We start from the raw sequence: 27,916 nt of genomic DNA, 5'->3' as shown, positions 1-27,916 counted from the left end.
TTTAAAGTTAGAAAGTGTATGTTTATTCAGTGCTGGACAGCAGCCTGAGGTAACCCTCCAATACACACTGCAAAATTACAGGTGATCACAGAGTCGATTTATTGACAAAAGCTTCAAACAAATATATATTCATAATACCAGCCTCTCCCATCCCCCCGCTTCCTGTGGTAATTAGCTTGAATGGCTATTAAGCATGCGTGGTTGGCTTCTTGAATTAAGTCTGGGGTCGTTTTTGTGGGGAGGGGTCTTAAAAAGAGGAAGAAAGGCGAGTCTTCCTCGCCCTGAACTCTCGACCCTTTCTATCGACGACAATACAAATGGCTTCTGGGAGAACTCAAATTTTCCCCCCCTTCATGACTTTGAATAAGTTTCTGCTTGCAATTGAAACTACTTACTAGTTTCATCTGTTCCCGTTGCAAGCACAGCTGAGCAAACATAAAATGACAGTCAATAAATTATTTAAGTTTCAGATAACCATGTGAAGGCCAGTTTCTTCTAACTCTTAATTATTTTCAGCAAGGCCTATGTTTATTCAGTGCCGTTTAATAAACTCTAGTAAATAACTAACTTTTAACTAATCCTAATTTCTCTAAGACTAAGTGTTTCACTTGGGTGACACATTGTAGTGTATGCACCCCATGCCGCAGCAGCTGTACACAAACTAAAGGGGGGACATTGGCTGGCCAGGAATAGGATGCTTAAATACCAATCGCTGTTATTAGAACAGGATGGTGTTACCTTGGGAACAACTTCTGTTGTTAAGCCTGCCATGTTTCTGTCCTCCACCTTAACTGACGATGTGCCTGATCAGGACTGTTTGCAGACAATTGAAGAGGTCTATTCCAGCTGGCCAGACCTGAAGGACGTGCCCCTGGAAAATCCAGATCAGGAGCTTTTTACAGATGGCAGCTAGCCCAGAGAGGACATGAAAACATTTCAACATTTTTGTGTTGAAAATCTTTTGAAACATCTAAAACAGGTAATAGGAAAAGGAATGACTGACATTGTACAATCAGTAGTGAGCAAATATGAAATCTGCTGTAGAAACAACCCGGATATGAGGAAAAGAGTTGTGTTAGGAGTAACAAAGGCCAGGGATCTTCCTGGAGATTACTGGCAAATAGATTTTGCAGCATTACCAGGCAAAGAGGGATACTGGTCCATACTGGTATTAGCTGACACTTTCAGTGGATGGCCGGAAGTTTTCCTCTGTTGCACTAACACAGCCAAGGAAGGAGTGAAAGTTTTGCTCAATTATGTAATTCTGAGGTTTGGGGTTCCCTTGGGGATGTCATCAGATAGGGAACAGCACTTTGTCACAACAGTGGTTAAAGAAGCGAGCCGGATTTTGGGAATTACTTGGGATCTGCACACACCTTACAGACCCCAAGCAAGTGGTGAAATTGAACGTATGCATGGGACCCTCAAAACACAAATTAGTAAACTTGGTCAGGAAACATCCATGACATTGGTTCAAGCCTTGCCTGAAGCTTTACTGAGTATCCACATCCAACCGAGGTGGAGGGATAACATCAGTCCCTATGAAATACTGTATGGCAGCCATATCAGATTCCACATGTTCCAGGTGAAATTCACATGAAGGGCAAACTTGATTCACAGAGATATCTAATGGCTTTGGCTCCACATTGCAGAAGCTCCAGAATTACATCCTGCTATCCAGACCCATAGGACTGGACACACCTGCACATCCCTTCCAGCCTGGAGATTGGGTCTGTGTGAAGTGGTGGGACAGTGATCCTCTGCAAGCCAAGTGGAGAGGACCATTCCAAGTCCTGCTGACCACCTTCACTGCAGTCAAAGCTGCTGGCAAAGGATCCTGGATTCACTGCTCCAGAGTTAAGAAGGGTTCTGCTCCGGAAACTACTAAAAGAACAGAGATTGATGCAGATAAAAATATGTTTTCAATTATTCCTCTTTTATGCCCAAAGAAATGTTCATAACAATCATTATTCTTCTTTGCATGATAGCCAACTGTGCAAGACATTTCTACTGTTAGATATTTATCTATTATTAGATATTTATCTGCTGATAAATATTTCTTATTGTTAATTACTATATTTTAGATACTTATCCATTATTAAACACCTATTATTAGCAGATATTTAGAATAGAGACTTGACAAGGTAAAGGCCTTGTTAAGCTTTTAAAGGGGGGGAAAGATGCCTTAATTTTCAATTTTCATATTTTTCAGATTCTGTGCTGCCCTAGTGCGTGACTCTGAACTTCAAATAAAGTGTTAGCAAGTTCTCTTCACAGCTTAGACAAAACAATCTTTTTACAGTCTGAGAACCAAGGACACTGTTGCAGCTTCAGGCCCAAAAATTGTAAACAACAATGAATTGAGGAGAGCAATCTGGGTGAATGAGACTTCATAACCTAGAGCTCTAATTGGACAATTAACCCCAAGATGCAAATCGACCAAAACTGATAAAAGTGTGGAAATCTGTGACTGCTCGTCCATCTTGGGTAGAGCCACGGCCGGGCTCTTGTGCTGCCCAAGGTGAATCCTTTGAAGGCCTTTTAGTAAAAACCTCCTTGACTCCTTTAACTCTCTCCAGCCTCTCTGGGCATCAGTTGGAGATTCCCCAGTGACCCTGGTGATCCGTGTTGGGAACACACCTGGCTGGGGAGGTTCTGCATCTTCCTGGCTCCCTGTGGACACCTGGATGAATGCAGGGGCAGGAACGTCCATTGGGGCCCAAACTGACATTGGGAATTCCTTGGGGAGAGCAGATTTGTTGACTTTCAACCCAAAAAAATCTTCTGCATCCAGTCCTATCTTCTGGTGGCATCAAAGAATATTGAATGGTCTTGGAGGTCTTTTCCAACCTCAGTGATTCCATGGTTTTTATTTCCTATTGCCCAAGGGTGTCTTCTGCAGCCAAATACTGATGAACTGGAGCAAAGACCAAGATTTTGGAGACAGGGGGGTGGGAACCCCTCCAAAACAGGTTCTTCCCTCCCACCAAAGCACATGGATCCTCAGCTGGCATGGACAAGGAAATCCCTTTCTTTTGGCCTTGATTTGCTTTTCATTTTTCTTCATGGAGTAAAAATAAAAAAATATAAGCTCTTCTTGGGATAAAAAACAAAGACATTGAACTGAGACATGGGTGGATGTAGTAATTATGTTGAGATAGACATGACTGGCATCATCAGCAGTCCTTTATTAAAAACTTTTCATGCCTTATTTCAATGGACTTCTCTATGGAAACTCTGACTCCTTCCCTCACAGGCAGCTCCACACAGCTCTGACTCCTCCTCTCCTCTCTGCAAGTTTCCTTCTTCCTTCTACATCACTGGCTAAACCTCATCCTGTCCCTTATCTGGCCACCTAACCCTGTCACAACAACTTCTTATCTCATCTGCCCCTTGCACAACCCCATGTCCCTTCTCTCCTCACAGCACAGCCAGCAGACTCCACTCCAAACTGCAGCAGATCCTCAGTCTCAAGCTCCAACCGTAACTGTGACTGTGACTAGTGGCCAGCTAGCCCACTCTTTTATAAAACACCCATCCTCATTGGGCAGGCAAGGCTGTTTGCACTCCTCAGTAATTAGTACAGGTGTAATTCATTGTGAAAGATTGCCTTCTAGCCTTTCAACCTATCTTCCCACAAATTCCCCCTTTTTTATTTAATCAAAATAAATTGACATGATGACACATTCACATATTTCATCTCAGACTAACAGTTATACAATTGTTTGGGCAACACATCACAATAAGGACATATACTTGAAATCTCAGTTCTCAAATATCACAAGTAGTTTGCCTAGCTTTACTTCATGATTGTTTCCTTCAGCAAGTTCTTATATAAGAAATAATTGTCTGCATGCTGTAGATTGATTAGACATTTACCTTTCCCCAGAGCCAAGAGTCTTATTATTTTTCTCCTCACATATAACCAATTTATTCCAGTTTCATTACCCAAAGTGAAAGTTTACAGCAGCATAACAACCACATCCAATTAATTCTGATTGATTCTTCATTCTTTTCTCAGTGATTGTTAACTTTCTTTTTAAAATTACTTTGGTTTAAATTTGGCTTTTAGCAGTACAGAACATCAACCTAAGGATTCCCTTAGCTCTGAAATGCCTTTGTGAATTAAGCTTGATACATTACCCAGATACACAGTACATACTATTAAAGCTCAAGAAGCAGAAAGCTGCAATTCATAAACACAATATATATATTTCAGCATCAAACAGACACATTGCATTCAACAGCAGAACCACCATCTCCAGCTTTTCCTGTGTCTTGTGCCTTTAATTACTTGACTTTTTCCTTCTTCAGCTTAGTTGCTTTTGTAAAGTTATTTTAACTAACTTCTGTGCAGGAGTAACATATTTGAACTTGACTCTTAATTCAGCTTTTTGGGGGACACAGAGGCAGCTCTAGCAGGCTCTACTTCAGGGACAGGCACATTCTCAAGCTGAACTTCATTCTTCTCTTGCTCCCCATTAACTTCAATTTCTAGCTCTGATTCTTCTTCTACCTCCTGCTCTGTTTTCTATTCTTTTAGAGTCTCATAGAGCAATCTCCAGGTGGCAGTCAAATTTGCAGCTGCCTTGTCCCCTTTGCATACTGCATCCCATGGTCTTTCCCCAACTTCTTTCCATACTCTAACACCACAGGAAGTGCTTTCATCAACCTTAATAACATATTTTTTTTCCCCCAAGTGTTTTTTTAATACACATAAAACAGTCTGTTGCCAGTGGCTCATCTGGATAAGCATCCCTTCAGGTGTCACAGTCAATCAGGTTCAGACCAGCGGCTTCCCCCACTGCTCTCAGCTTCCCTGGGCTCCGTTCTCTGGCTGTACCTCACCCTACAGCCCAAGTCCAACCACGCTGGCATCACCATTATGTAGTAACTATGTTGAGACGGACTGGACTGATACCATCATCAATCCTTTATTAAAAACTTTACATGCCTTCTTTCTGTGGACTTCTCTCAGCCAACCCTAACTCCTTCCCTCAAAGGCAGCTCCACACAGCTCTGACTCCTTTCTTACAGGCAGCTCCATACAGCTCTGACTCTGTCTCTCCTCTCTGCAAGTTTCCTTCTACATCACTGGCTAAACCCCAGCCTGTCCCTTATCTGGCCACCTAACCCTGTCTGTCACAACAACTTCTTACCTTATCTGTCCCTTGCACAACCCCATGTCCCTTCTCTCCTCACAGCACAGCCAGCAGACTCCACTCCAAACTGCAGCAGATCCTCAGTCTCAAGCTCCAATTGCCAGTGTGACTGTGACTAGTGGCCAGCTAGCCCACTCTTTTATAAAACACCCATCCTCATTGGGCAGGCAAGGCTGTTTCTACCTCTCAGTAATCAGTACAGATGTAATTCATTGGGAAACATTGCCTTCTGCACTATCCTTTCAACCTATCTTCCCACACTTATTCTGTAAGGCTTCTCTTATTTCCTATAGTTATGGTCACCATCATCTCATGGTCATGGTCACCTCACAGTCACCTCATGGTCACAATCGTCTCACAGCCATGGTTGTGTCATGATCATCTCATGGTCTTGATCACCACATAGCCATGGTGTGTTGTGGTCATCTCGTGGTCACCTCTTGGTCAAGATGTGTCATGGTCACAGTCATGATCATCTCATGGCCTCCAGCATTTCATGGCCATGGTGGTGTCATGGCAATCTCGTGGTCATCTCATTGTCACCATCATCTTGTGGTCATCTCATGGTCACGGCCATCTTGTGGTCATCTCATGGTCACGGCCATCTCATGGTCATGGTCCTTTCCTGATCACCATCATCTTATGCTCACGGTCATCTCACTGTAATGGTCACCTCATGATCATGTCACTGTCACCTCATGGTCATCTCATGGCCACGATCACATCAGGGTCACCCCAAGGCCATGGCTGTGCCACAGCCAACCCATGGTCATCTCTTGGTCCAAATCATCTCTTGGTCAGGGTTGTGGTTGTGTCATGGTCATATCATGGCCATGGTCACTCTCATCCCATGGCCATCTTGTACTTGTGTCATGGCCATGGTCATGGCCAGGGAACCTCTCCAAGCCCCAGTTTTGGAACACTCAAGGACCATTGGGGGCAACAATGCCTGGCCTGACCCCTCTCCCATCCCACTGCCCTTCCAGGAGCCTGACATGGCCAAACCTGTCGGGGCTTGGCCTGCCCTGACCCTGGGCTGGTGTCAGTGAAATGGCTAAATAAATAATAAAGGGACTGGAATGACTAAAGGGCTAGAAACTGAAAGTGTAAGGAGAAATAAAAAGGGTGCACAAAGGCCCCTTTAGAAGACCCTAAAATGGGGTTGAGCAGACACTGATACAGACTATGAAGGAATGTTCTAGAAAGCTTCCAGCCAATCACAGACCCTTGTGCAGTCTCTATTTGCATGGTTATGCCCAGTAGTTCCCATAATCCTTTTCTTCTCCTCTACTGCTCGCCATAGTGTGACTGGATGTTGTCTGTCTTGGCTCCTCAGTGTCCAGGGTTGTTACCTGCTGTGGGGCCGGTTCCCAGCCTGTCCCTTCCATGATGGACTGCTACACAGACTCTCCTGGGGACACATGGGATATGGGGCATGGAGCAGGAAACAAAACCTGGGGGATGGAATTGGGTGTGGCTGAGAATCCCTCATTTTGCTCCTGGTGTCCCCATCCCAGTCCTGGTGTCCCCATTTATGTGTCCGCATCCCAGTCCTGGTGTCCTCACACTGATCCTGGTGTCCCCATTCCCATGAATGTGTCCCCCACCCTAGTCCTGGTCTTCCCATCCTGCTCCTGGTGTCCCCGTCCCAATTCCTGCTGTCCCCATTCCCATTCCTGCTGTTCCCATCTCTGTCCCTTGCTGTCCCTATCCCATCCTGGTGTCTCAATCCCCGCGTCCCCATCCCTGTCCCCAGTGTCCTTATCCCTGTCCCCAGTGTCCCTATTCCCACTCCTGGCTCCCAGTGAGGAACTGTCGGCCACTGGAGGAGGGAACATGGATTTATTGCCCCAAGAAGGATTTATTGCCCAAAGTAGGATAATTTCACACCAGAACAAAAGCATTGGGAATATTTGTAATTCTTAGCTTTAAAACACTGGAAAATGGGAAATGTATCTGTTAGCAAAAGCTGTGGGTGGATGGGAACAGTGGGATGAGCTCTGCTGGCATCTCCTGGTTTCCTGGGAAGAGGGAAGGGGCCGGATCCAGCTCCATGGATCGCTCAGGCAATGATTTCTGTCAGGATGAGAGAGGGTCACGGTGTCACCCTGTCCCTGTCCCCATCCCACAGGATGGACCTGGCTGGAGCCCATGGAGAGTGGGAGCTGTTTCGGAATCCCACCTCATCCCGCCCCAATCTTGCTCCATCCATCCCACGCGATCCCGTCCCATTCATTCTGCCCTAATCCCACTCTGGAATTCCACCCAATCCCTCTCCATCCATCCCACACCTACTCCATCCATCCATCCATCCATCCATCCATCCATCCATCCATCCATCCACCCCAACTCACCCTGCTCCATCCAACCTGCACCAATCCTGCCCCATCCATCCCACCTGATCCCACTCCAGAATCCAGCCCCGATTCCACTCCACAATTCCATCTGATCCTGCTCTGGACACCTGCATTGATCCAGAATCCCTCCCTGATCCCAATCAGTCCATTCTGCCCCGATTCTCCTCTGGAATCCCACCCTGATCCCATTGTGTACCTGCACTCAAGGCGTTGGTTCCCACGTCATTTCCTGCAGAAAGAGAAGATCCATGAGATTCCAGCACAGATCCAGTTAATCCACTGGGAATAACTCCAGGATCCATCCTGGGATCCAAACAGAGAGGATTCAGAGCTGGATCCACCACTGGTACTCACCAGCTGCCATGTTGCATCCATTCCTGTCCCTCCTCCCTGTGGAAAAACAGAAGGATCAGCGTTGGTGGCACAGGATTCCCAGAACAGTGCTGGGTGGATCCATGCCCCTTCCCGGCCCCCATCCCGTGTGTTACCGGATTGGCGCTTCCAGATGACAAATCCAATGAGGACAATGAGGATGATGATGGCAGCGATGGACACAGCGACCACCACAGTGAGATTCCTGCCAGATGTTGGCTCTGAAAAATGTGGGATGGTGAGGAGGGGGAGGGGAATCCCCATTTGGGCATTCCAAATTCCCAATTCCCACATTCCACATTCCCAGCCTCACCCCAAGCGTAGATCCCAGGCTCCAACATTCCGGGATGCTCCACCCGGCACCGGTACTGCTCCCGCTCCTCCGGCCGCGCCTCGATCCTGGCCCAGGTGTGGAAGGTGCCGTCGCTGTTGGGAACGATCCCGCCCCACTCCGTCTCCTGATCCCAGATTTCATCCCCCTTCATCCAGTTGACTGCGATGGAGCTGGGGTAGAATCCGTATGCATGGCAGGACAAGATCAGCGTCCCATGTTCCTCTTTTCCAGACACATGGACATCAGGGGGCTCTGGAATGGGATAACGGTGAGAGACATGCATGGAATTCGATTGAGTCCATGGGTGAGATCTGCCCCTGGAATTCCCACTGGAATTGGATGGGGGTGAGACCTGCCCATGGAATTTCCACTGGAATAGGATGGGGTGAGATCAGCCCGTGGAATTCCCACTGGAATTATTACGTTCCCAAGTCCTCCATTCCCAAATCCCACATGAATTCTGCTCCCACCTTTGCGGTCCAGCTCCTTCTGTCCATATTTGACGTATTTCTGGAGCCACTCTGGGCATTCATGCTCCAGGTAATTCGCCTGCCTCTCAACCTCGTTCGTTTCACTTTCCCAGTACCTCCTGCTGATCTCAGCAGCGCTGTCGGCCGCCACGAATCTCCTGGATCCCAGGTCAAAGGAAATGAGTTCCCGCCCATCGTAGCCATTCCGGAAGGACCCACGGACGCTCCCATCAGATAGGAGCTCACAGCCAAAAAGCCATTGTATGGTGTGGAGACCTGGGGGAATTGTACCCACAGAGTCCCAGTCCCACAGAGCCCCATTCCAGCCCTATGGAGCCCCAGAGTCTGATGGGGACCCACAGAGCCTCATCCCAGCCCCATGGATCCACATCCCAACCCATGGATCACAAGGTATCCCATTCCAGCCTAATGGATCCCCATCTCAGCCCCTTGGTGCCTTGTGAATCCACATCCAAGCCTCATAAATCCCATTCCAGCCCTATGGATCCCCATCATAGCCTCATGGAAACCCACCCCAGCCCCATGGATGCCACCCCAACCCCACAGATCCTATCCCAGCCCCACAGATCTCCCCCACTCACCCCTGCTCTGGTTGTACCGGTCCCGCAGTATATCCAGGTTCCTGGCATCCATGTTCTGGTTCCCCACGCAGATCTGGGTCTCCCTATCCCAATATCCCGGCCCGACTCTATCCTTTATCCACTGCGTCAGCGGCTCCATCCGGCCCCGCTCGCTGTCGTAGCGCACGAAGGGGATCCCATCCAGGTACCCAATCATCATGAACTGAGGGATCCCAGGGCTGGGCTCTGACACCGCCACATCCAAGTAATACAGGGAGTGAAGAACTGGGGGGACACAGAGATTTGAGAGGATTGAGGGGGTCATGGATCAATGAAAGGGTAACTGGGAGAGACGGGAATGGGGTGCATGGGGTCCCAGTGTCCAGGAATGGTGGCTCAGGGGACTCCCACTATCAAGGAAAGGGGGATACAAAAACTGTGAGGGGTGGGATGGGAGTTCCAGGGGATTCCTGTGCCCTGGAAACGGGGCTCAGGAGTCCCCGGTGTTGAGGGAAAGGGGGGGTTTGGGAGCTGGGAAAGGCAGGAATGAGGGTCCAGGGGGTCCCTGGTTCAGGGGAATGGGGAATCTGGGGCTGGGAGAGGCGAGCGGATCTTGGAGGCGCAGCCTGGGAGACAGGAAAGACACTGAGGAAGTGCGGTGGGGGAGGGGACGGAAGGAAAGGCCGAATTCCAGGGAGTTCATCTGGATCTTATTGGATTCGCGCTGCGACCTCCCCTGAGACCCCTGGGGCGGCCGGGACCCTCTGGGACCCCGTTTCAAATAGCGGCGGGAGTGGAAAACGGGGGAGACACGAAAGTTGGGAGGTCCGAGGCAAAGGTGAAGGGCGAGACTGAGGTCTGGGAAAGGGGGATGCCCGAAAAGGAGGTGCAGGGTGTCCCAGGCCTTGAAATGGAGATTCAGGGGTGTCCCAGTGCCCAGGAATGGGGGTTCAGGGCGGTCCCGGTGCCTGATGAGGGGGTTCAGGGCGGTCCCGGTGCCGGGGAAGGGGGAGTCACAAAACCCAAAATGTGGCTATGGGAGGTTCCCGAGTCCAAGAATGAAGGTTTACGGTTTAGCCCGGAAATGGAAGTTCAGAGCGGTCGCGGTTTTAGGGGTCCCACTCACCTTTCGTCGCTCCCCCCGGGTCCCAGAGGAGCCCCAGGAGCCCCAAAAGCGGCCCCAGACCCAGCGCTGGAGCCATCGCGCTGCTCCGCTGCGGGCACGCCCGGCTCCCCCCGCCCGGCTCCCCCCGCCCGGCTCCCCCCGCCCGGCTCCCCCCGCCCGGCTCCCCCCGCCCGGCTCCCCCCGCCCGGCTTCGCCCCAGCACTGGCCCCGCCCCCAGGGCGGCCTCCGGCCCCGCCATTGGCGCCGCATGTTCCTGTCCGCCAATGGCAGCAGTATCTCTCAGTGACGTCATCAGTCGACGGGTAGATCCCGGTCTCGCAGGTTGGGGCGCAGAAGCGACAGAGACCGAGAGAGCGCGGTGGGGAGAGGGGTCGGCGGAATCCCAGAGAATTCCTCTCGATCCCCCGGCGGCCCTTTGAGAACTACCTGCAACTCCCTGAAACCCCCCTTAAGAAAGCTCTGGGAGTGGAGAACTGGAGGGACACGGAAATTTGAGAGATCCAGGGGTACAAAGGTGAAGGAAAAGGGAGGGTCCGGGGTCTGGGAAGGGCGAAATGCCCGAGAAGGAGGTGCAGGGGGTCCCAGTAGACGTGACGGGGATCCAGAAGGGGGTCCCAGTGCCGAATAAGGGGGTGCAGGAGGTGTCCTCATGCCCAGTAATGGGGGTTCAGGGGGTCCCAGGATCAAGGAAAGGGGGTTGAGGGCAATGGGGGGTCCAGAGGGTCCCTGTGCCCAGGAAAGGGGGGGCACGGGTTGAGGAAAATAGAGAGTGGGGGCTGGGAAAGGCAGGAATGGGGGTCCAGGGGGTCCCGAGGACAAGGAAAAGGGGGACTGGGGTCTCCGAGAGGGAGAGGGTCGGGAAAGGGGTGCGGGGGGACATTGGTGCTGGATGAAGGGGTTCAGTTGGGTGCCGGTGCTGGATAAGGGGATACAGGGGGTTCTGGTGCGCGGGAATTGGGGGTTCAGGGGAGTTCCGGTCCTGAATATGGGGGTTCAGGGGGTCCCGGAACTGGGGAAGGTGGTCTCAGTTCCTCCGAAATGAAGATTCAGGGAAGTTCCCGTGCCCAGAAATGGGGTTTTCTAGGAGTTCCCATGCCGGTAACTCGGGGTTCAGGGGGTCCCGGTTCCCAGGAAATGGGGTTTCGGGGGTGGTTTCCGTGTACGAGAATGGGGCTTCAGGGGGTTCCACGTTCCAGGTAAGGGGGTTCAGGGTATTTTTCGACTGGGCAAGGGGGTACAGGGGGTCTCGGTGCCCCGAAATGAACGTTCAAGGGGGTCTCTGTGCCCAGGAAGGGGGGTTCGTCCGGAATTGGAAGTGCAGGGGGGTCCCTGTTCCCAGCAACGGGGGTTCAGGAGGGTCCCGGTGCAGGGGGCGGTCACCGGTCCCCGGGCGGATCCCGAAGCCGCAGCTCGGGAGACGCGAAAGTGATCGGGGAACGCGAGGAGGGGGAGGGGACAGAGGAAACCCTGGGAATTCCTCTGAATCCCCTCCGGGACCTCCCAGGACCCCCCGCAGGACGAGCAGAGGGTGGAGAACTGGGGTGGACGCAGAGACTGGGGGGTCTGGGGGCGTCCAAGAGTCAGGAGCAGAACTGGTAGATTCAGGAAGGTTCCAAGGTTCAAGGAAAGGACTGGGAGAGGCGGGATGGGGGCTCCAGCGGGTCACTGTGCCCAGGAAAGGGGTCCAGGGGTCCTCGGTTTTGAGAAAAGTGGATTTTGAGAGCTGGGAAAGGCAGGAATGGGGGTCCAGGGGGTCCCTGAGTCACGGGAAAGAGGGAGCTGGGGCTGGGAGAGGCGGGCGGATCCCGGGGACACAGGATGGGCGAAGGGAAATCGAGATGGGAGTAAAGGGGAATTCCAGGGAATTCATCTGTTCCCACTGGATCTCCTCTGAGATCCCCTGGGACCCCCCGGGACCCCGGGGGACCCTCTGAAACGCCCTTCCAGGAAGCGCCGGGAATGGAGAACTGGGGAGACGCAGAAATTTTGGAGATCTGGGGGTCCAAAAGCCGAGGAAGAGAGCGCATCTGGGGTCTGGGAAGGGCAGCATGGCCGGGAATGGGAGTGCAGGGGTGTCTCAGAGCACTGACGGGGGTGCGGGGGAATCCCAGTCTCGGATAAGGGGGTGCAGGGGAAAGGAGTACGGGGCTGTCCCCGTGCCAAAAATGGGGGTTCAGGGGTTCCCGTTGTGGTAATTGATAAAAGATTCGTGTTAATCACAAAAGTCTTGGGGTTCGTATAAACCAGAATACTAAGGTCTGAAGTGAAGCATGGACGCTAGATAAAGGAAAATATATGATTAAATCGTTCTGTTTTAAATCACCATGTTACGTTATGTTGTGTTGTGTTATGTTTCCCAGATAAGTTATATCTGCTGCCAGCTTGCAAAATCACACTTCCGGATAGCCCTTCCTGCCTTTGTTTGATCACTGCTGCCTATCTCAAGGACCAGACTTCCAGATTTCCCTGGTGGTTGTCTACAAAGACCAGATGTTTATCTGTGAGACTGACTATCGCCCAGAGGCTTTGTGAGTTTGGATACAGATGTTTATTCGACCACCACTGCTTACTTGGCAAAATTATGACAGAAAAAAACCCAAAATTAATGATTATAATGAGAAACCATAGTATAAGAAGAGGCTGCAAACCAAGGTTGGGTGGAGCGTGGAGTGGGCGGTGACCCCTCACGTTCCCCAGCGCTGCTTGATCTGTCTATATCAAATAAAGCAATCTAAATTTTGCTGAATATCGAGACTTTTGTCTCTCATTTATAACAATTGGGAGGTGAGAGGAGTGATGGGATCTGGGGAGATCCAGACCATTGCCAGATCGTGGTCAGCTCATGTTCATCACGTGGTCACTCATGGTCATCTTACGGTCATCTCCCAATCACCATCATCTCATGCTCATGGTCGCCTCATGGCCAGGATCATGTTATGGTCATGGGCATGCCGTGGTCATCTCTTGGTCACAATACCTCATGCCCATGGTCATCTCACAGTCATCATCATGTCATGGTCACAGTCATGGACATTTCTTGATCACCTCATGGCCATGGTTGTGTCATGGTCATCTCATGGTCACTACATGATCCTGGGCACCACATGGCTGTGTCATCATCATCTCATGGTCACAGTCCTCTCATAGTCATGGCCGTCTCTTGGTCATCTCACAGTCACAGTCATGTCATCATCACAGTCATGGTCATTTATTTCCTGATATCCATCATCTCATCTTCATGGTCAACTCTCAGTAATGGTCACCTCATGGTCATGGTCATCTCATGGTCATGGTCATCTCCTTATCGCCATCATCTCATGGTCATGGTCATCCTGTGGCCACAATTATTTCATAGCAGTGGTCATATTGTGGTCACCTCATGGTCATCTCCTGATCTCCATCATCTCGTTCACAGTCATGGTTGCATCATGGTTATTTCTTGTTCTTGGTCATCTCCTGATCCCCATCATCTCATGTCCATTGTCGTCTCACTGTAATAGTCATCTCAGGATGATGGTTGTGTCATGGTCATCTCATGGTCATGGTCATCTCATGGCCACAGTTCTGTCATGGTCATCTCATATCAGGGGTCGAGGGTGGTCCCCAACAATCCTTTTTAGGCTTTGCGGATATCAGGGCAGAAGTGGCAAAAATTAAAAGAAGAGCGGAACAACAACCACAACTCAGAAACATAAAAAAATTTATTAATAATGAAAGGAAATGTGGGATGAGGCCCAAAAATCCAAATACAATAACCGAGGGGACAAGGTCACTTTAGGAGCCTGGGGTTGAAGACAAAGATACAGGGAGGTCCAAGGTGTAAATATGGGGTAAGGGAGGGGGTAGAGTTGAGCTTAGGGTCCAATGGGGAAAGGGGAAAGTGGGGCAGAGGTGGAGTAAGGGCAGGTAGGATCCAATGGGGTAGGTTGGGTGGAACATTGCATCAGCTGGGGGCCAATGGGGATACAAGGAAGGGAGAACAGTCTGGAACTGGGAGAGGTGATAATTAACTGGGAAATGAGGGTTAGGAATATGCATGAGGTATTAACATAGGCAATCCCATAACTCTTCATAACATTCTTCTGAGGTCACCACAACTTAAACAAATGCCTCCCAAAGTTTAGGGTTGGGATATAATTTTTCTTTGGTGATGGTTGCCTGTCCTGGGATACTGGTCAGGCTGACTCCCACATCTCCCCCTTTCTGTTTAACTGTAAAAATAGAACTGAAAGATTTTTGTAAAACTCTGTAAAAACATCCTAACAGACAAGGAACAACTCACAGTATAATGACAACAATTATGAAGATAAGTAACCCCGTATTCATTATAGACAACACCTACCCCTTGATTTCCCAACTTTTAAAGAGTCCATCAAACCAGTCTTTGTCATCATAAATTCTTAACTTTTTGACTCCCATCTTTGAGGACTTGAATACTTTTGTGTATAGACTCACTATGGTCTGAAAGGTTCATGCAGCACATGCCTTCGAAGTCTTGGCATCCGTGTGCCAACAGCAAGAAATCTATGGCAGCTCTGTTTTGTAACGTTGTGTGTCTTAGGCTGTCAACATCTGTTAAAAGGTCATTTAGAGATAGAAGTAGCATTGGTTTATTTACATAACCAACATCCTAATTTTCCTAATTGCGTTATTGCTTGTGCAGCACCTACGCACGGTACAAAAGCAGAGGCAACAATCCTCTGTCCTCTATTCCAAAATTCTATTTCACTGGTACAGTCGAATTGGAATTGATGTGCAAAGCGGTTTATTTCCCTATTTTTGTCATTGCCAATTAGTGTTGTGACATTGGGAGTTAGTAAAGCAAGCCTACCAAGGCTACATGGTCTGCCTTTAATATGAGATGGAATGGCAGGCCATGCTCTGTCCCCACAAATAAGAAACGTGCCTGCTGGTAATTGCAAAGGGCATCGATTTAGATGGATGTCATGAGGTATAATTGCACCATAGGCTCTCATTTTTATACCTTGGATGGTGGGGAGAAACATCCCACAGTGCTGGTTCATCTGGTTTTACAATTTGGGGCTTAGCACCATTAGATGTTACCAATTGAACTCTTTTTATATAATGAAAGGTAAAGCAGTAATCCATTCGAGCTGAGCCAAACAGTTCCAATTCTTGAGCCTCTAATGGTGCATGTGGAAGGCTGCGAGGCCACGAATCTCAAAAATCTACAGGATTGTATTTCAGCTTACCAATGGGACTGTTCCTTTGCATATTACAGATGGCCTTTTTATTTACTGGCCACTCATCTATTGCCAGACCTACCAGCCATGTTGAAGAGGGGTTATTTGGGGTGGGAACAGATAATCATAAAGTCTCCTGGTGTGTTATGTTCGCTAAAGACTTGCTGTTAGGAGTTGTGAGTACTGGAATTTTCTGGTGGGTTGTCCTTTATTGGCTGTAGGTAAGGTTTGATGGTTTTGGCTGGTATCCACCGAGGTCCTCTATCTGTGGAGACACAACTGTATCCCTTCCCCCAATTATTAATTGAAATGGTCCTAAAATTTGATTTGTTTCAGGCTCTTTTACTAACACTGGTGGTCATCAGCATCATCAGCTTGTGGATTTCTGTTACAGCACGAGGCTGGCTCATGCTCCAGTGCAAGTTTTTTTGATGGCAGCCTGGGGAAATTGCCTTTAAAAGAAAATTGTTTAGCCGGGGGTTCGTTTTGACCAGGAACTGCGTATCTCCCTTTTCTCTGTGGACAGTCTTTTCAGAAATGCAAAGCATGTGGGTTGGTATTGTGATTGTGGGCTTTTAAAAGGAAACTGCACAGCCACCAGGGCTTTTGCAACTCCTTGCCCCATGGCCTGGGCCTGTCCTGCTGCCACATTCATCCCGAGACGATTGCACGCCTCGATCATCTGGAGGATCATCAGTGGTGTTTCTCGTGGCAGGGCGTGCAACACCTTTGGACACTCAGAGTTACCATGAGCTACTGCCAATGTCTCTAACAGTTTGTTGCTGGTCCTATCATCAGGGATTTGTTTTTCCAATGCTTGTTTTAACTGGTCTATAAATTCCATGTATGTCTCTCCTGGCTCTTGCCTAATATTAGTATACTCTGAGTTAGGATTGCTGCCATCTGCTACATGGACCAATGCTTTTAACAAAAATTTTTAACTTCATTGAATACTTGCCTGGGGACTGCTGCTGCTTGCTCCTCAGGTTGGCTAAATTGTCCTTCCCCGGTTAGGTGGCCCATCATTTATGTTGTGTCATTCAAACATAACTGAAATTTAACCCAAACTTTACTGAAACAAGCCCACATTGGCTGCCTGTCACTGCAGTGTCACTGTTGATGTGTCCCTTGACCCAGTCAGATCTCTGATCATGTGGTGTCCACGCATCTCCCCAGCCCATCACTGCCTCACACACGAGGTGACCACCAAACCACTCTCTGGCCATCTGACCAGCAGCTGAGCCCTTCCCAGAGTGCCTCTTGGTGGATAAAAGTGAACATAGTGAACAGGATTGAACAAAAATAGAAGAGGTCCTTATTCTCAAAGGCGTTCCTTATTTCCTACAGTTATGGTCATCACCATTACCTCATGGTCATGGTCACCTAATGGTCACCTCACAGTCACCTCATGGTCACAATCATCTCGCAGCCATGGCTGTGTCATCATCATCTCATGGTCTTGATCAGCACATAGCCATGGTGTGTTGTCGTCATCTCATTGTCACCTCTAGGTCAAGATCATGTCATGGTCGTCTCACAGCCTTCAGTATTTAATGGCCATGGTGGTGTCAAGGTCATCTTGTGGTCATCTCATGGTCACGGCCATCTTGTGGTCATGGTCCTTTCCTGATCACCGTCATCTTATGCTTGTGGTCATCTCACTGTAATGGTCAGCTCATGATCATGTCATTGTCACCTCATGGTCATCTCATGGCCACGACCATTTTGACCTTTGAGGGTCACCTCAAAGCCATGGTTTTGACATGGCCAACCCATGGTCATCTCTTGGTCCAAATCATGTCATGGTCAGGGTTGTGGTTGTGTCATGGTCACTCTCATCTCACGGCCATCTCGTGCCCATGTCATGGCCAGGGAACTTCTCCAAGATCCTGAGCCCCAATTTTGGGACACTCAAGGACCTTTGGGGACAATGAGGCCTGGCCTGACCCCTCCCCCCATCCCACTGCCCCTCCAGGAGCCCAACGTGGCCAAACCCTCCTGGGGACACCTCGGACATGGGACACAGAGTGGGAAATGAATCCTGAGGGATGGAGCTGGGTGTGGTCGGCAAGTCCCAATTCTAGTCCTGCTGACCCCATCCTGCTCCTGCTGTCCCCATTCCACTCCTGGTGTCCCCATTCCCATTCCTGCTGTTCCCATCTCTGCCCCTGCTGTCCTTATCCCACTCTGCGGTCCCCGACCCTGCCCCTAGTGTCCCCATCCTTATCCCCAGTGTCCCCATTCCCATTCTTGGCTCCCAGAGAGGATCTGCCAGGCACTGGAGGAAGGAACCTGGATTTATTGCCCCAAGCAGGATTTATTGCCTCAAAGCAGGATAATTTCACACCAGAACTGAAGTATTGTGAATATTTGTGGTTCTTGGATTTAAAATACTGGAAAATCAGAAATGGATCCATTAGCAAAAGCTGTGAGTGTCTGGGAGCAGCAGGATGAGCTGTGCTGGCAACTCTTGGTTTCCTGGGAAGAGGGAAGGGGCCAGATCCAGCTCCATGAATCACTCAGGCGGTGATTCCTGCTGGGATGAGAAAAGGTCATGGTGTCACCCTGTCCCTTTCTGCATCCCACAGGATGGACCTAGCTGGAGCCCATGGAGAGCAGGAACTCCTCCAGAATTCTACCTGATCCCCCTCCAATCCTGCTCCATCCATCCTGCCCCAGTAGCCCTCCGGAATCCCTCCCTGATCCCTCTCCATTCATCATCCATCCAACCATCCATCCATCCATCCCAATTGATCCTGCTCCATCCATCCCACACCAATACTTCTTCATCCATCCCACCTGAACTAACTCAAGAATCCAATCTAACTCAAGCCCTGATTTCATTCCACAATTCCATCTGATCCTGCTCTGGATCCCTGCTCTGATCTGGAATCCCTCCCTGATCCCAATCTGTTCACCCTGCACCAATCACCCTCTGGAATCCCACTCTGATCCCCCTCTGTACCTGCACTCAAGCCGCTGGTCCCACATCATTTCCTGCAGAAAGAGAAGATCCATGAGATTCCACAATGGATCACGCACTGGGATTAACCCCAGGATCCATCCTGGGATCTGCACAGAGGGGATCCGGAGCTGGATCCACCACTGGTACTCACTGGCTGCCATGCTGTATTCATTCCTGTCCCTCCTCCCTGTGGAAAAACAGCGGGATCAGCATTGGTGGCACAGGATTCCCAGAACAGTGCCGGGTGGATCCATGCCCCATCCCGGCCCCCATCCCGTGTGTTACCGGATTGGTGCTTCCAGACAATGAATCCAATGAGGACAATGAGGATGATGATGGCAGCGATGATGGACACAGCGACCACCACAGTGAGATTCCCGCCGGATGTCGGCTCTGGGAAACGAGGGATGGTGAGGAGGGGGAGGGGAATCTCCATTTGGGCATTCCAAATTCCCAATTCCCACATTCCACATTCCCAGCCTCACCCCAAGCGTAGATCCCAGGCTCCAACATTCCGGGATGCTCCACCCGGCACCGGTACTGCTCCCGCTCCTCCGGCCGCGCCTCGATCCTGGCCCAGGTGTGGAAGGTGCCGTCGCTGTTGGGAACGATCCCGCCCCACTCCGTCTCCTGATCCCAGATTTCATCCCCCTTCATCCAGTTGACTTCAATGGAGCTGGGGTAGAATCCGTATGCATGGCAGGACAAGATCAGCGTCCCGTGTTCCTCTTTTCCAGACACATGGACATCAGGGGGCTCTGGAATGGGATAACAGTGAGAGACATCCATGGAATTCCATGGGAATGGGATGGGGGTGAGATCTGCCCCTGGAATTCCCACTGGAATGGGATGGGGGCGAGATCTGCCCATGGAATTTCCCCTAGAATGGGATGAGGGAGAGATCTGCCAATGGAATTCAATGGGAACGTGATGGGGGTGAGACCTGCCCATGGAATTGTCATAGTGCCTGGTTTTATACTGTGTTAATTGGTTTGTACTTAGTTCTACAATGGTTCACTCCTATGTTACACCCCCAGTTTGATATGTTTTGGATTCTCCTCTTCCTGCCTCTACCCATGTCCATCATCCCCGAACCCCTCCTATATTCCAGATTCTTCCCTGCTCGTCACCCTAGCCCCAACCCACATGGCTGTCAATCCCCCTTGGCCCCTCCTATCTTTCCAGCATGTTCTGTATCAGTCATCCCCTTCTTGGTACATGATTCGATGTTGCATTATAGTCTCCGCCTATGTTTTCCTCTATTGGTTGTATGTAAACTTAGTCCCGCCTTATGTTACACCCCTAAGCTGTAGCGATTGGTTGCTGTATTGTACCCGCCCATGGGGGAGGGCCCCTATTTAAGTTGCTGCAAGTCTGTGTTCCCTGCCTTCTGTGGTTCCTCCTCCGTGACCGTGGTTGGTTCTCTATCCCTCTCCAATAAATCCTATCCTGGAATTACAAAAGGACTCTCCTGTGGTCTTTTCCTTCCCTTGGACCGGTATCATCGCAGCAAGAGCTTGGAGCTCTACCTTTATCTCGGGTTCCCAGGATCCTGGGAAAAGGCCACTCTCGGCACAGGCTCGTCTTGGAGCTAGCAGGGCGACCCTAGCTTGAGTGGGCAAAGGGGAACTGTGTCAGAATTCTATGGGAATGGGATGAGGATGAGACCTGCCCATGGAATTCCATGCGAATGGGACAGGGGTGAGACCTGCCCATGCAATTCCCACTAGAATAGAACGGGGGCAAGATCTGCACATGGAATTCTCACAGGAATTACCATGTTCCCAAGTTCTCCATTCCCAAATCCCACATTCCCACAGGAATTCTGCTCCCACCTTTGTGGTCCAGCTCCTTCTGCCCATATCCGACGTATTTTTGCAGCCATTCTGGACATTCATGCTCCAGGGTATTCGTCAAACTCTTAGCATAATTTTCATGTTCCCAGTACCTCCTGGTGACCTCAGCAGCGCTGTTGGCCGTCACAAATCTCCCAGATCCCAGGTCAAAGGAGATGAAATCTTGCCCATCGTAGCCACTCCGGTAGGATCCCCGGACGCTCCCGTCGGACAGGAGATCACAGCCGGTAACTCGCAACAATGTGTGGAGACCTGCAGGGATTGTACCCACAGAGACCCATGGAATTGTCTCCTATCCCCACAGAGCCCCATTCCAACCCTATGGAGCCCCAGAGTCTGATGGAGACCCACAGAGCCTCATCCCAGCCCCAAGGATCCACATCCCAGCCCATGCATCACAAGATATCCCATACCAGCTTAATGGATGTATCCCCATCTCATCCCCTTTGGCACCCTGTGAATCCACAGCCAAATCCCATAAATCTCATCCCAGCCTCACAGATCCCCCCACTCACCCCTGCTCTGGTTGTATCGGTCCTGCAGTGTCTCCAGGTTCCCAGCAGTCACGTGCTGGCCCCTCTCATAGAACTCGGTCTGGCTATCCCAATATTCCGGATCGGCTCCATCCTTCATCCACTGTGTCAGCGGCTCCATCCGGCCCTGCTCGCTGTCATAGCATGTGAAGGGGATCCCATCCAGGTACCCCATGGACATGAACTGGGGGATCCCCGGGCTGGGCTCCGACACCCCCACAGACAGGAAGCGCAGGGAGTGGAGAACTGGAGGGACACGGAGATTTGGGGGGGGTGAGGGGGTCATGGATTAATGAAAGAGGAACTGGGAGAGCCAGGAATGGGGTGCATGGGGCCCCAGTGTCCAGCAATGGGGGCTCAGGGGACTCCCTGTGCCAAGGAAAGGGAGATACAAGAACTGGGAGAGGTGGGATGGGGTTCCAGGGTATCCCTGTGCCCAGGAAAGGGGGATACAAAGTTTAGGAGAGATGGGATGGGGGTTGCAGGAGATCCCTGTGCCCAGGAAAGGGGGTCCAGGGGTCCCCAGCCAAGGAAAAAGGGGTCACAAGGTGGGGAGACCTGGGACAGCTGGAATGGGGAGCTCAGGGGTCCTTGATGCAGAGGGAAAGGAGGCCTGGGGGGCGGAGAAAAGTAGGAATCAATGTCCAGGGGGTCTCAGGGTCAAGGAAAGGGGGAGTCTGGAAATAGGAAAGGCAGGATGGATGGGAAAGGGGGTGCAGGGGGGATTGGTACTGGATAAGGAAAGGCAGGGGGCACCAGTGCTCAGGATTAAAAATTCAGGGGGTGCCCAGAGCCCAGAATCCCCCCGGGACCCTCCACGACCCCCCAGGGCCCCCCCCGACTCCCTGGGACCTACCACAGGACAAGCAGGGTGTGGAGAACTGGGGGGACGCAGAGACTGGGGGGGCAGGAAGCGGAATGTGGAGAGCCGGGAAGGGTCCAAGGTCAAGGAAGGGACTGGGAGAGGAGGGATCGGGGATCCAGGATGTCCCTGTGCCCAGGAAAGTGGTCCAGGGGTCCCGGGTGTTGCGGGAAAGCGGGCTCTGGGAGCTGGGAAAGGCAGGAATGGGGGTTCAGGGGGTCCCTGGGTCACGGGAAAGGGGGGTCTGGGGATGGGAGAGGCGAGCGGATCCCGGAGGCGCAGCCTGGGAGACGGGAAAGAGACCGAGGGAGAGCGGTGGAGGAGGGGATGCGGGAAAGGGGGAATTCCAGGGAGTTCATCTGGATCCCATTGGATCCCCGCTGCGACCTCCCCTGAGACCCCTGGGACGCCGGGGACCTCTTGGACTCCGTTTCGGGAAGCGGCGGGAGTGGAAAACGGGGAGGACACGGAAAGCTGGGAGATCCGGGGGGGTCCAAAGGTCAAGGAAAAAAGCGGATCTGCGGTCTGGGAAAAGCGGGATGCCGGAAAAGGAGGAGCAGGGGGGTCCCAAGGCCGGAAATGGAGATTCAGGGGTGTCTCTGTGCCCAGGAATGGGGGTTCAGGGTGGTCCCGGTGCCAGATAAGGGACTACAGGGGGGTCCCGGTGCCCGGAAATTGGTGCTCAACGGAGTCCCCGTGCCCAGAAATGGGGGTACAGGGGATCCTAGCGCCGGGGAAGGCCTTGGGGGGGGCGGGGGGGGGGTCACAGGACCCAAAATGGGCTATGGAGGGGTTTCCCGTACCCGGGAATGAAGGTTTGGGGGGTCCCGGTGCCCGATATGGGAAGTTCAGGGGGGTTCCCGGTCCGCGATTCGGGGTTCAAAGGGATCCTGATCCTCAGCAATGGAGTTTCAGCGGGGTCCCGGTGCCAGATGAGGGAGTACAGGGGGGGTCCTGGTGCTGGGGAATGGGATGGGGGGGTCACAGGACCCAAAATGGGGATACCGGTGGGAGGGTGTACAGAGTGGTCGCGATTTCAGGCGTCCCACTCACCTCTCGTCGCGCCCCCCGGATCCCAGAGGAGCCCCAGGAGCCCCAAGAGCAGCCCCAGACCCAGCGCTGGAGCCATCGCGCTGCTCCGCTGCGGACCCGTCCCCAGCACTGGCCCCGCCCCCAGAGCCGCCTCCGGCCACGCCATTGGCGCCGATATTTCCTGTCCACCAATGGTGGTTCGATGTCTCAGTGACGTCACCGTCGCCGGGTAGATCGCGGTCTCTCCGGTTCGGACGCGGAAGCGAAAGAGACCGAGGGAGCGCGGTGGGGGAGGGGACGTCGGAATTCCACAGAATTCCTCTGGATCCCTCTGGATCCCCGCTGCGATCCCCCGGAGCCCTCTGAGAACCACCTGGGACCCCCTTAAGAAAATGCCGGGTAAGCCGTTTCGGATCCTTGTTATTAAAAATGTATAAATTGAGACCCAAAGCAAAATTGGATTAAATGATCTGCTGTTACTGTCAGAGACAAAGAAATAATTTATTGGGGAAGGATTTAATAATAGCATTGGATTTGAAAATTGAAGTATCCCGAGGGCAACTTAAAATTTATGCCTTCACCAAAAGGATGAGGAAAAAATATGTCCTGAGGGGTGGCACACCCCTGGGGAAATAGGGAAGTTAAAAATGAAACCCAACAAAGTGAAAATCACTGATCCCGATTTACCTATCCGAGTCTGTCAATATCCAATATCAGTAGAAGGGAGTCCGGGCCTTCAGCCTGTCACAGAAAACCTTTTGCCACAAGGGGCTTTGGAACCATGTATGTCCCCACATAATACTCCTATTCTGCCTGTCAGAAAGACAGACGGGAATTACAGATTGGTACAGGATTTGAGGGCTATAAATCAGCGAACTGTTACCAAATTTCCTGTAGTAGTGTAATAAACGAGGCCAGAACTTTTGGCCCAAAGTCACCCGGTCTTTTAAAACAGAGTCACAACTTTCTTGTAAAAGAGGCACTCGTTTATTAAAATGAGCTGTAGAAAACGGAGGACCCGAGATAAGCTCGAGTCCCCTCGCAGCAAGCCGGAAAACGATACAAATGTGTCGAACCCGACACACCGGGCACTCCCTCGGAACGAACTCCTCAGGAGAGCAACCGGCAGGAGTCTGACAGCCCCTTTTATACCCCACCCCCTTGGGTCCAGGATTGGTGGGGTTTGGATCCCCGTGATAATTGGTCCGTTTTGGGGGCTTTTATTGGTCCTTATCACGGTTCATTCCTGCCCAACCATTCTCTCGGGGCGTCGAGTGACTGGACTGCTCCTTCCACCAATCTCATCTCGCAGCGCTGATGTCACTGCGCTGGCCTCACTCTCGAGATGTTACCACGGCCCTCAGGAACGACCCCCACGCCATCCTGGACCACTTTAAACGTTTAACAAACATTAACTTATTGTAACATTTCAACTAACTTGAAACACAACTTCTTCATAAAATCGCCACAGAACAACACTTAACTTAGAAAATTAACAACCTTAACTTGTAACACACTAACTAAATTTTACCCATAACAATGAGGAATCACAAGGGGGAGGCTGCATTGAGAAGGAGCTACAACCTGAAGAAACCAGCAATGACCAGGTAACATCCCAAGGGGAAGCTTGCATCGAGCAGGTGCTGTCCCCCACTGAAACCAGCCTGTATCAAGAAGAGTCCCATGAGGAAGCGTGCACTGGGCAGGAAGAAGAAGAGGATGAGGGGGATGGAGTGAGCGTCATCAAGCTCTGTGAGGACTAAGAAGAGAGAGAGCACAGATGGGCAGGTGTCTTGGCGTGGCTGTATGATGCCTATATCCCCAAATCGTCTGTTCTGTTGGTGTTGAATATTAAATTCTGCAACTTTAAGACTGGTTCCAGGAATGAACGGAGGGGGGAAGAAGAAGTGCACAATTTGTTATCAGAGACTGCACAGGCTCCCCCACATTCCTGCTCACAGACTGTGTTGTCTGCAGTGGACATAGAGAAAGAGCTCTCCTTTGCTCTTGATTAGTTTTTCTGGCTCGATGAGGCAGAGAAGCCCCCTGGATTGTTTTCTTCCCTTTTTCTGTTTTCCTGGAACTGTTTGAACCTGCTCTGGACTGAAAATCCAGGGGAGCACCGGGAGCTCACACCTGTGTCCCACCAGGCCTGGCCTGGGCCGTGGCATTTCCCAGCACCGGAGGGACTGAGAACAGACTGAGTGAGCCGGGCAGCCCAGGGAAAGAACTCTTCTAAATCTGTCATCTCTTGGGAACAGCGAGGGGTTTTGCTGTTTGATATTGTTCATTGTTGTGCTGGGAGGTGTGTTGCCTGTTGAAGAAACAGTTTTCTTTTTTTCCACTTCTCTCCAACTTTTTTTCTTTTTTTCCCGAGGGACCTCATTCAGAGGTTTCCTCCCAAATTTGTCCTAAACCAGGACACATCCATGCTCATTGGGCAAACAAGGCTGTTTCCACTCCTCGGTAATCAGTACAGGTGTATTTCACTGGGAAAGATAGGTTGAAAGGATAGAAGGCAATCTTCCCACAAATTCCTCCTTTTTTATTTAATTAAAATAAATTGACATGATGACACATTCACATATTTCACCTCAGACTAACAGTTATACAATTGTTTGGGCAACACATCACAATAAGGACATATACTTGAAATCTCAGTTCTCAAATATCACAAGTAGTTTGCCTAGTTTTACTTCATGATTGTTTCTTTCAGCAAGTTCTTATATAAGAAATAATTGTCTGCATGCTGTAGATTGATTAGACATTTACCTTTCCCCAGAGCCAAGAGTCTTATTATTTTTCTCCTCACATATAACCAATTTATTCCATTTTCATTACCCAAAGTGAAAGTTTACAGCAGCATTAACAACCACATCCAATTACTTCTGATTGATTCTTCATTCTTTTCTCAGTGATTGTTAGCTTTCTTTTTTAATTTACTTTGGTTTAGTTTGGCTTTTAGCAGTACAGAACATCAACCTAAGGATTCTCTTAGCTCTGAAATGCCTTTGTGAATTAAGCTTGATACATTACCCAGATTCTCACAGTACATACTATTAAAGCTCAAGAAGCAGAAAGCTGCAATTCATAAACACAATATACATGTTTCAGCATCAAATAGACACATTGCATTCAACAGCAGAACCACCATCTCCAGCTTTTCCTGTGTCTTGTTCCTTTAAGTACTTCACTTTTTCCTTCTTCAGCTTAGTTGCTTTTGTAAAGTTATTTTAGCTAAGTGCTGTGCAGGAGTTACATATTGGAACTCGGCTCTTAATTCAGCTTTTTGGGGGACACAGAGGCAGCTCTGGCAGGCTCTACTTCAGGGACAGGCACATTCTCAAGCTGAACTTCATTCTTCTCTTGCTCCCCATTAACTTCAATTTCTAGCTCTGATTCTTCTTCTACCTCCTGCTCTGTTTTCCATTCTTTTAGAGTCTCATAGAGCAATCTCCAGGTGGCAGTCAAATTTGCAGCTGCCTTGTCCCCTTTGCATACTGCATCCCACGGTCTTTCCCCAACTTCTTTCCATACTCTAACACTACAGGAAGTGCTTTCATCAACCTTAATAACATATTTTTTTCCCCCAAGTGTTTTTTAATACACATAAAACAGTCTGTTGCCAGTGGCTCATCTGGATAAGCATCCCTTCAGGTGTCACAGTCAATCAGGTTCAGACCAGCGGCTTCCCCCACTGCTCTCAGCTTCACTGGGCTCCATCTCTGGCTGTACCTCACCCTACAGCCCAAGTCCAACCACGTTGGCATCACCATTATGTAGTAACTATGTTGAGACGGACTGGACTGATACCATCATCAATCCTTTATTAAAAACTTTACATGCCTTCTTTCTGTGGACTTCTCTCAGCCAACCCTAACTCCTTCCCTCAAAGGCAGCTCCACACAGCTCTGACTCCTCCTCTCCTCTCTGCAAGCTTCCTTCTTCCTTCTACATCACTGGCTAAACCCCAGCCTGTCCCTTATCTGGCCACCTAACCCTGTCTGTCACAACAACTTCTTACCTTATCTGCCCCTTGCACAACCCCATGTCCCTTGTCTCCTCACAGCACAGCCAGCAGACTCCACCCCAAACTGCAGCAGATCCTCAGTCTCAAGCTCCAACTGTAACTGTGACTGTGACTAGTGGCCAGCTAGCCCACTCTTTTATAAAACACCCATCCTCACTGGGCAGGCAAGGCTGTTTCTACCTCTCAGTAATCAGTACAGGTGTAATTCATTGGGAAAGATTGCTTTCTGCATTATCCTTTCAACTTATCTTCCCACACTTATTCTGTAAGGCTTTTCTTATTTCCTATAGTTATGGTCACCATCATGTCATGGTCATGGTCACCTCACAGTCACCTCATGGTCACAATCGTCTCACAGCCATGGTTGTGTCATGATCATCTCATGGTCTTGATCACCACATAGCCATGGTGTGTTGTGGTCATCTCATGGTCACCTCTTGGTCAAGATGTGTCATGGTCACAGTCATGATCATCTCATGGCCTTCAGGATTTCAGGGCCATGGTGGTGTCATGGCAATCTCGTGGTCATCTCATTGTCACCATCATCTTGTGGTCATCTCATGGCCACGGCCATCTCATGGTCATGGTCATTTCCTGATCACCATCATCTTATGCTCACGGTCATCTCACTGTAATGGTCACCTCATGATCATGTCACTGTCACCTCATGGTCATCTCATGGCCACGATCACATCAGGGTCACCCCAAGGCCATGGTTGTTTCATGGCCAACCCATGGTCATCTCTTGGTCCAAATCACCTCTTGGTCAGGGTTGTGGTTGTGTCATGGTCATCTCATGGTCATGGTCATCTCAGGGTTGTGTCACTCATGGTTACTCTCATCTCACAGCCATCTCGTGCTTGTGTCATGGCCATGGTCGTGGCCAGGGAGCCTCTCTGAGATCCTGAGCCCCGATTTTGGGACACTCAAGGACTGTTGGGACAATGAGGCCTGGTCTGACCCCTCTCCCATCCCGCTGCCCCTCCAGGAGCCTGACGTGGCCAAACCTGTCAGGCCTTGGCCTGCCCTGAC

General features: G+C 50.4%; 2 protein-coding genes and 3 long non-coding RNA genes across 7 annotated transcripts; 2 read left to right on the top strand and 3 right to left on the bottom strand.

The window, feature by feature from the left end:
• On the bottom strand, window positions 1-27,861 carry LOC148217879 (uncharacterized). The gene is made up of 3 exons (XR_015800690.1): window positions 26,879-27,861; window positions 2,641-3,096; window positions 1-1,884 (listed from the first exon to the last, which is right to left on the bottom strand). It is a non-coding gene; the product is annotated as an uncharacterized LOC148217879 (long non-coding RNA).
• Window positions 7,066-10,562, bottom strand: LOC148217883 (class I histocompatibility antigen, F10 alpha chain-like). Of its 2 annotated transcripts, none has more exons than XM_088158435.1 (8): window positions 10,403-10,562; window positions 9,298-9,561; window positions 8,696-8,971; window positions 8,205-8,477; window positions 8,008-8,112; window positions 7,874-7,909; window positions 7,698-7,748; window positions 7,066-7,238 (listed from the first exon to the last, which is right to left on the bottom strand). In XM_088158435.1, exons 1-8 carry the CDS (start codon window positions 10,476-10,478, stop codon window positions 7,225-7,227), a joined length of 1,095 nt encoding a protein of 364 aa, XP_088014561.1. In that variant the 5' UTR covers window positions 10,479-10,562; the 3' UTR covers window positions 7,066-7,224. The 2 variants fall into 2 exon arrangements, with proteins under 2 accessions (XP_088014561.1, XP_088014562.1); XM_088158436.1 differs by having other exon boundaries at window positions 7,716-7,748.
• On the top strand, window positions 10,595-13,148 carry LOC148217882 (uncharacterized). The gene is made up of 2 exons (XR_015800689.1): window positions 10,595-10,916; window positions 12,763-13,148. It is a non-coding gene; the product is annotated as an uncharacterized LOC148217882 (long non-coding RNA).
• Window positions 17,904-22,978, bottom strand: LOC148217881 (class I histocompatibility antigen, F10 alpha chain-like). 2 transcript variants are annotated; one of them, XM_088158439.1, is made up of 8 exons: window positions 22,876-22,978; window positions 20,943-21,206; window positions 20,407-20,679; window positions 19,057-19,329; window positions 18,857-18,964; window positions 18,723-18,758; window positions 18,572-18,603; window positions 17,904-18,142 (listed from the first exon to the last, which is right to left on the bottom strand). In XM_088158439.1, the coding sequence occupies exons 1-7, from the start codon at window positions 22,949-22,951 to the stop codon at window positions 18,578-18,580; spliced, it is 1,056 nt and encodes a 351-aa protein (XP_088014565.1). In that variant the 5' UTR covers window positions 22,952-22,978; the 3' UTR covers window positions 17,904-18,142; window positions 18,572-18,577. The 2 variants fall into 2 exon arrangements, with proteins under 2 accessions (XP_088014565.1, XP_088014566.1); XM_088158440.1 differs by having other exon boundaries at window positions 17,904-18,139.
• Window positions 23,116-24,566, top strand: LOC148217880 (uncharacterized). Its single transcript, XR_015800691.1, has 2 exons — window positions 23,116-23,253; window positions 24,399-24,566. It is a non-coding gene; the product is annotated as an uncharacterized LOC148217880 (long non-coding RNA).
• Window positions 27,862-27,916: the final 55 nt, after the last annotated feature.

Source organism: Sturnus vulgaris, unplaced genomic scaffold (assembly GCF_052056855.1).
Source record: "Sturnus vulgaris isolate bStuVul1 unplaced genomic scaffold, bStuVul1.hap1 Scaffold_198, whole genome shotgun sequence".
Classification (NCBI taxonomy): Eukaryota; Metazoa; Chordata; class Aves; order Passeriformes; family Sturnidae; genus Sturnus; species Sturnus vulgaris.
The sequence above is the reverse complement of the archived record's forward strand: the minus strand, read 5'-3'. Positions and strand labels throughout refer to the sequence as shown.

What these genes read in the sequence shown, in the direction of transcription:
- LOC148217883 (XM_088158435.1), bottom strand. Translation starts at nt 10,478, where the DNA reads ATGGCTCCAGCGCTGGGTCTGGGGCCGCTTTTGGGGCTCCTGGGGCTC. An exon ending in CCGGTACAACCAGAGCAGGG is followed by an intron (nt 8,972 to 9,297) that starts GTGAGTGGGGGA and finishes CAATTCCCCCAG; the next exon opens with GTCTCCACACCATACAATGG. An exon ending in GCCTGGGATCTACGCTTGGG is followed by an intron (nt 8,113 to 8,204) that starts GTGAGGCTGGGA and finishes CACATTTTTCAG; the next exon opens with AGCCAACATCTGGCAGGAAT.
- LOC148217881 (XM_088158439.1), bottom strand. Translation starts at nt 22,951, where the DNA reads ATGGCTCCAGCGCTGGGTCTGGGGCTGCTCTTGGGGCTCCTGGGGCTC. An exon ending in GAAGGAGCTGGACCACAAAG is followed by an intron (nt 19,330 to 20,406) that starts GTGGGAGCAGAA and finishes ATCCCATTCCAG; the next exon opens with AGCCCCCTGATGTCCATGTG. An exon ending in GCCTGGGATCTACGCTTGGG is followed by an intron (nt 18,965 to 19,056) that starts GTGAGGCTGGGA and finishes CTCGTTTCCCAG; the next exon opens with AGCCGACATCCGGCGGGAAT.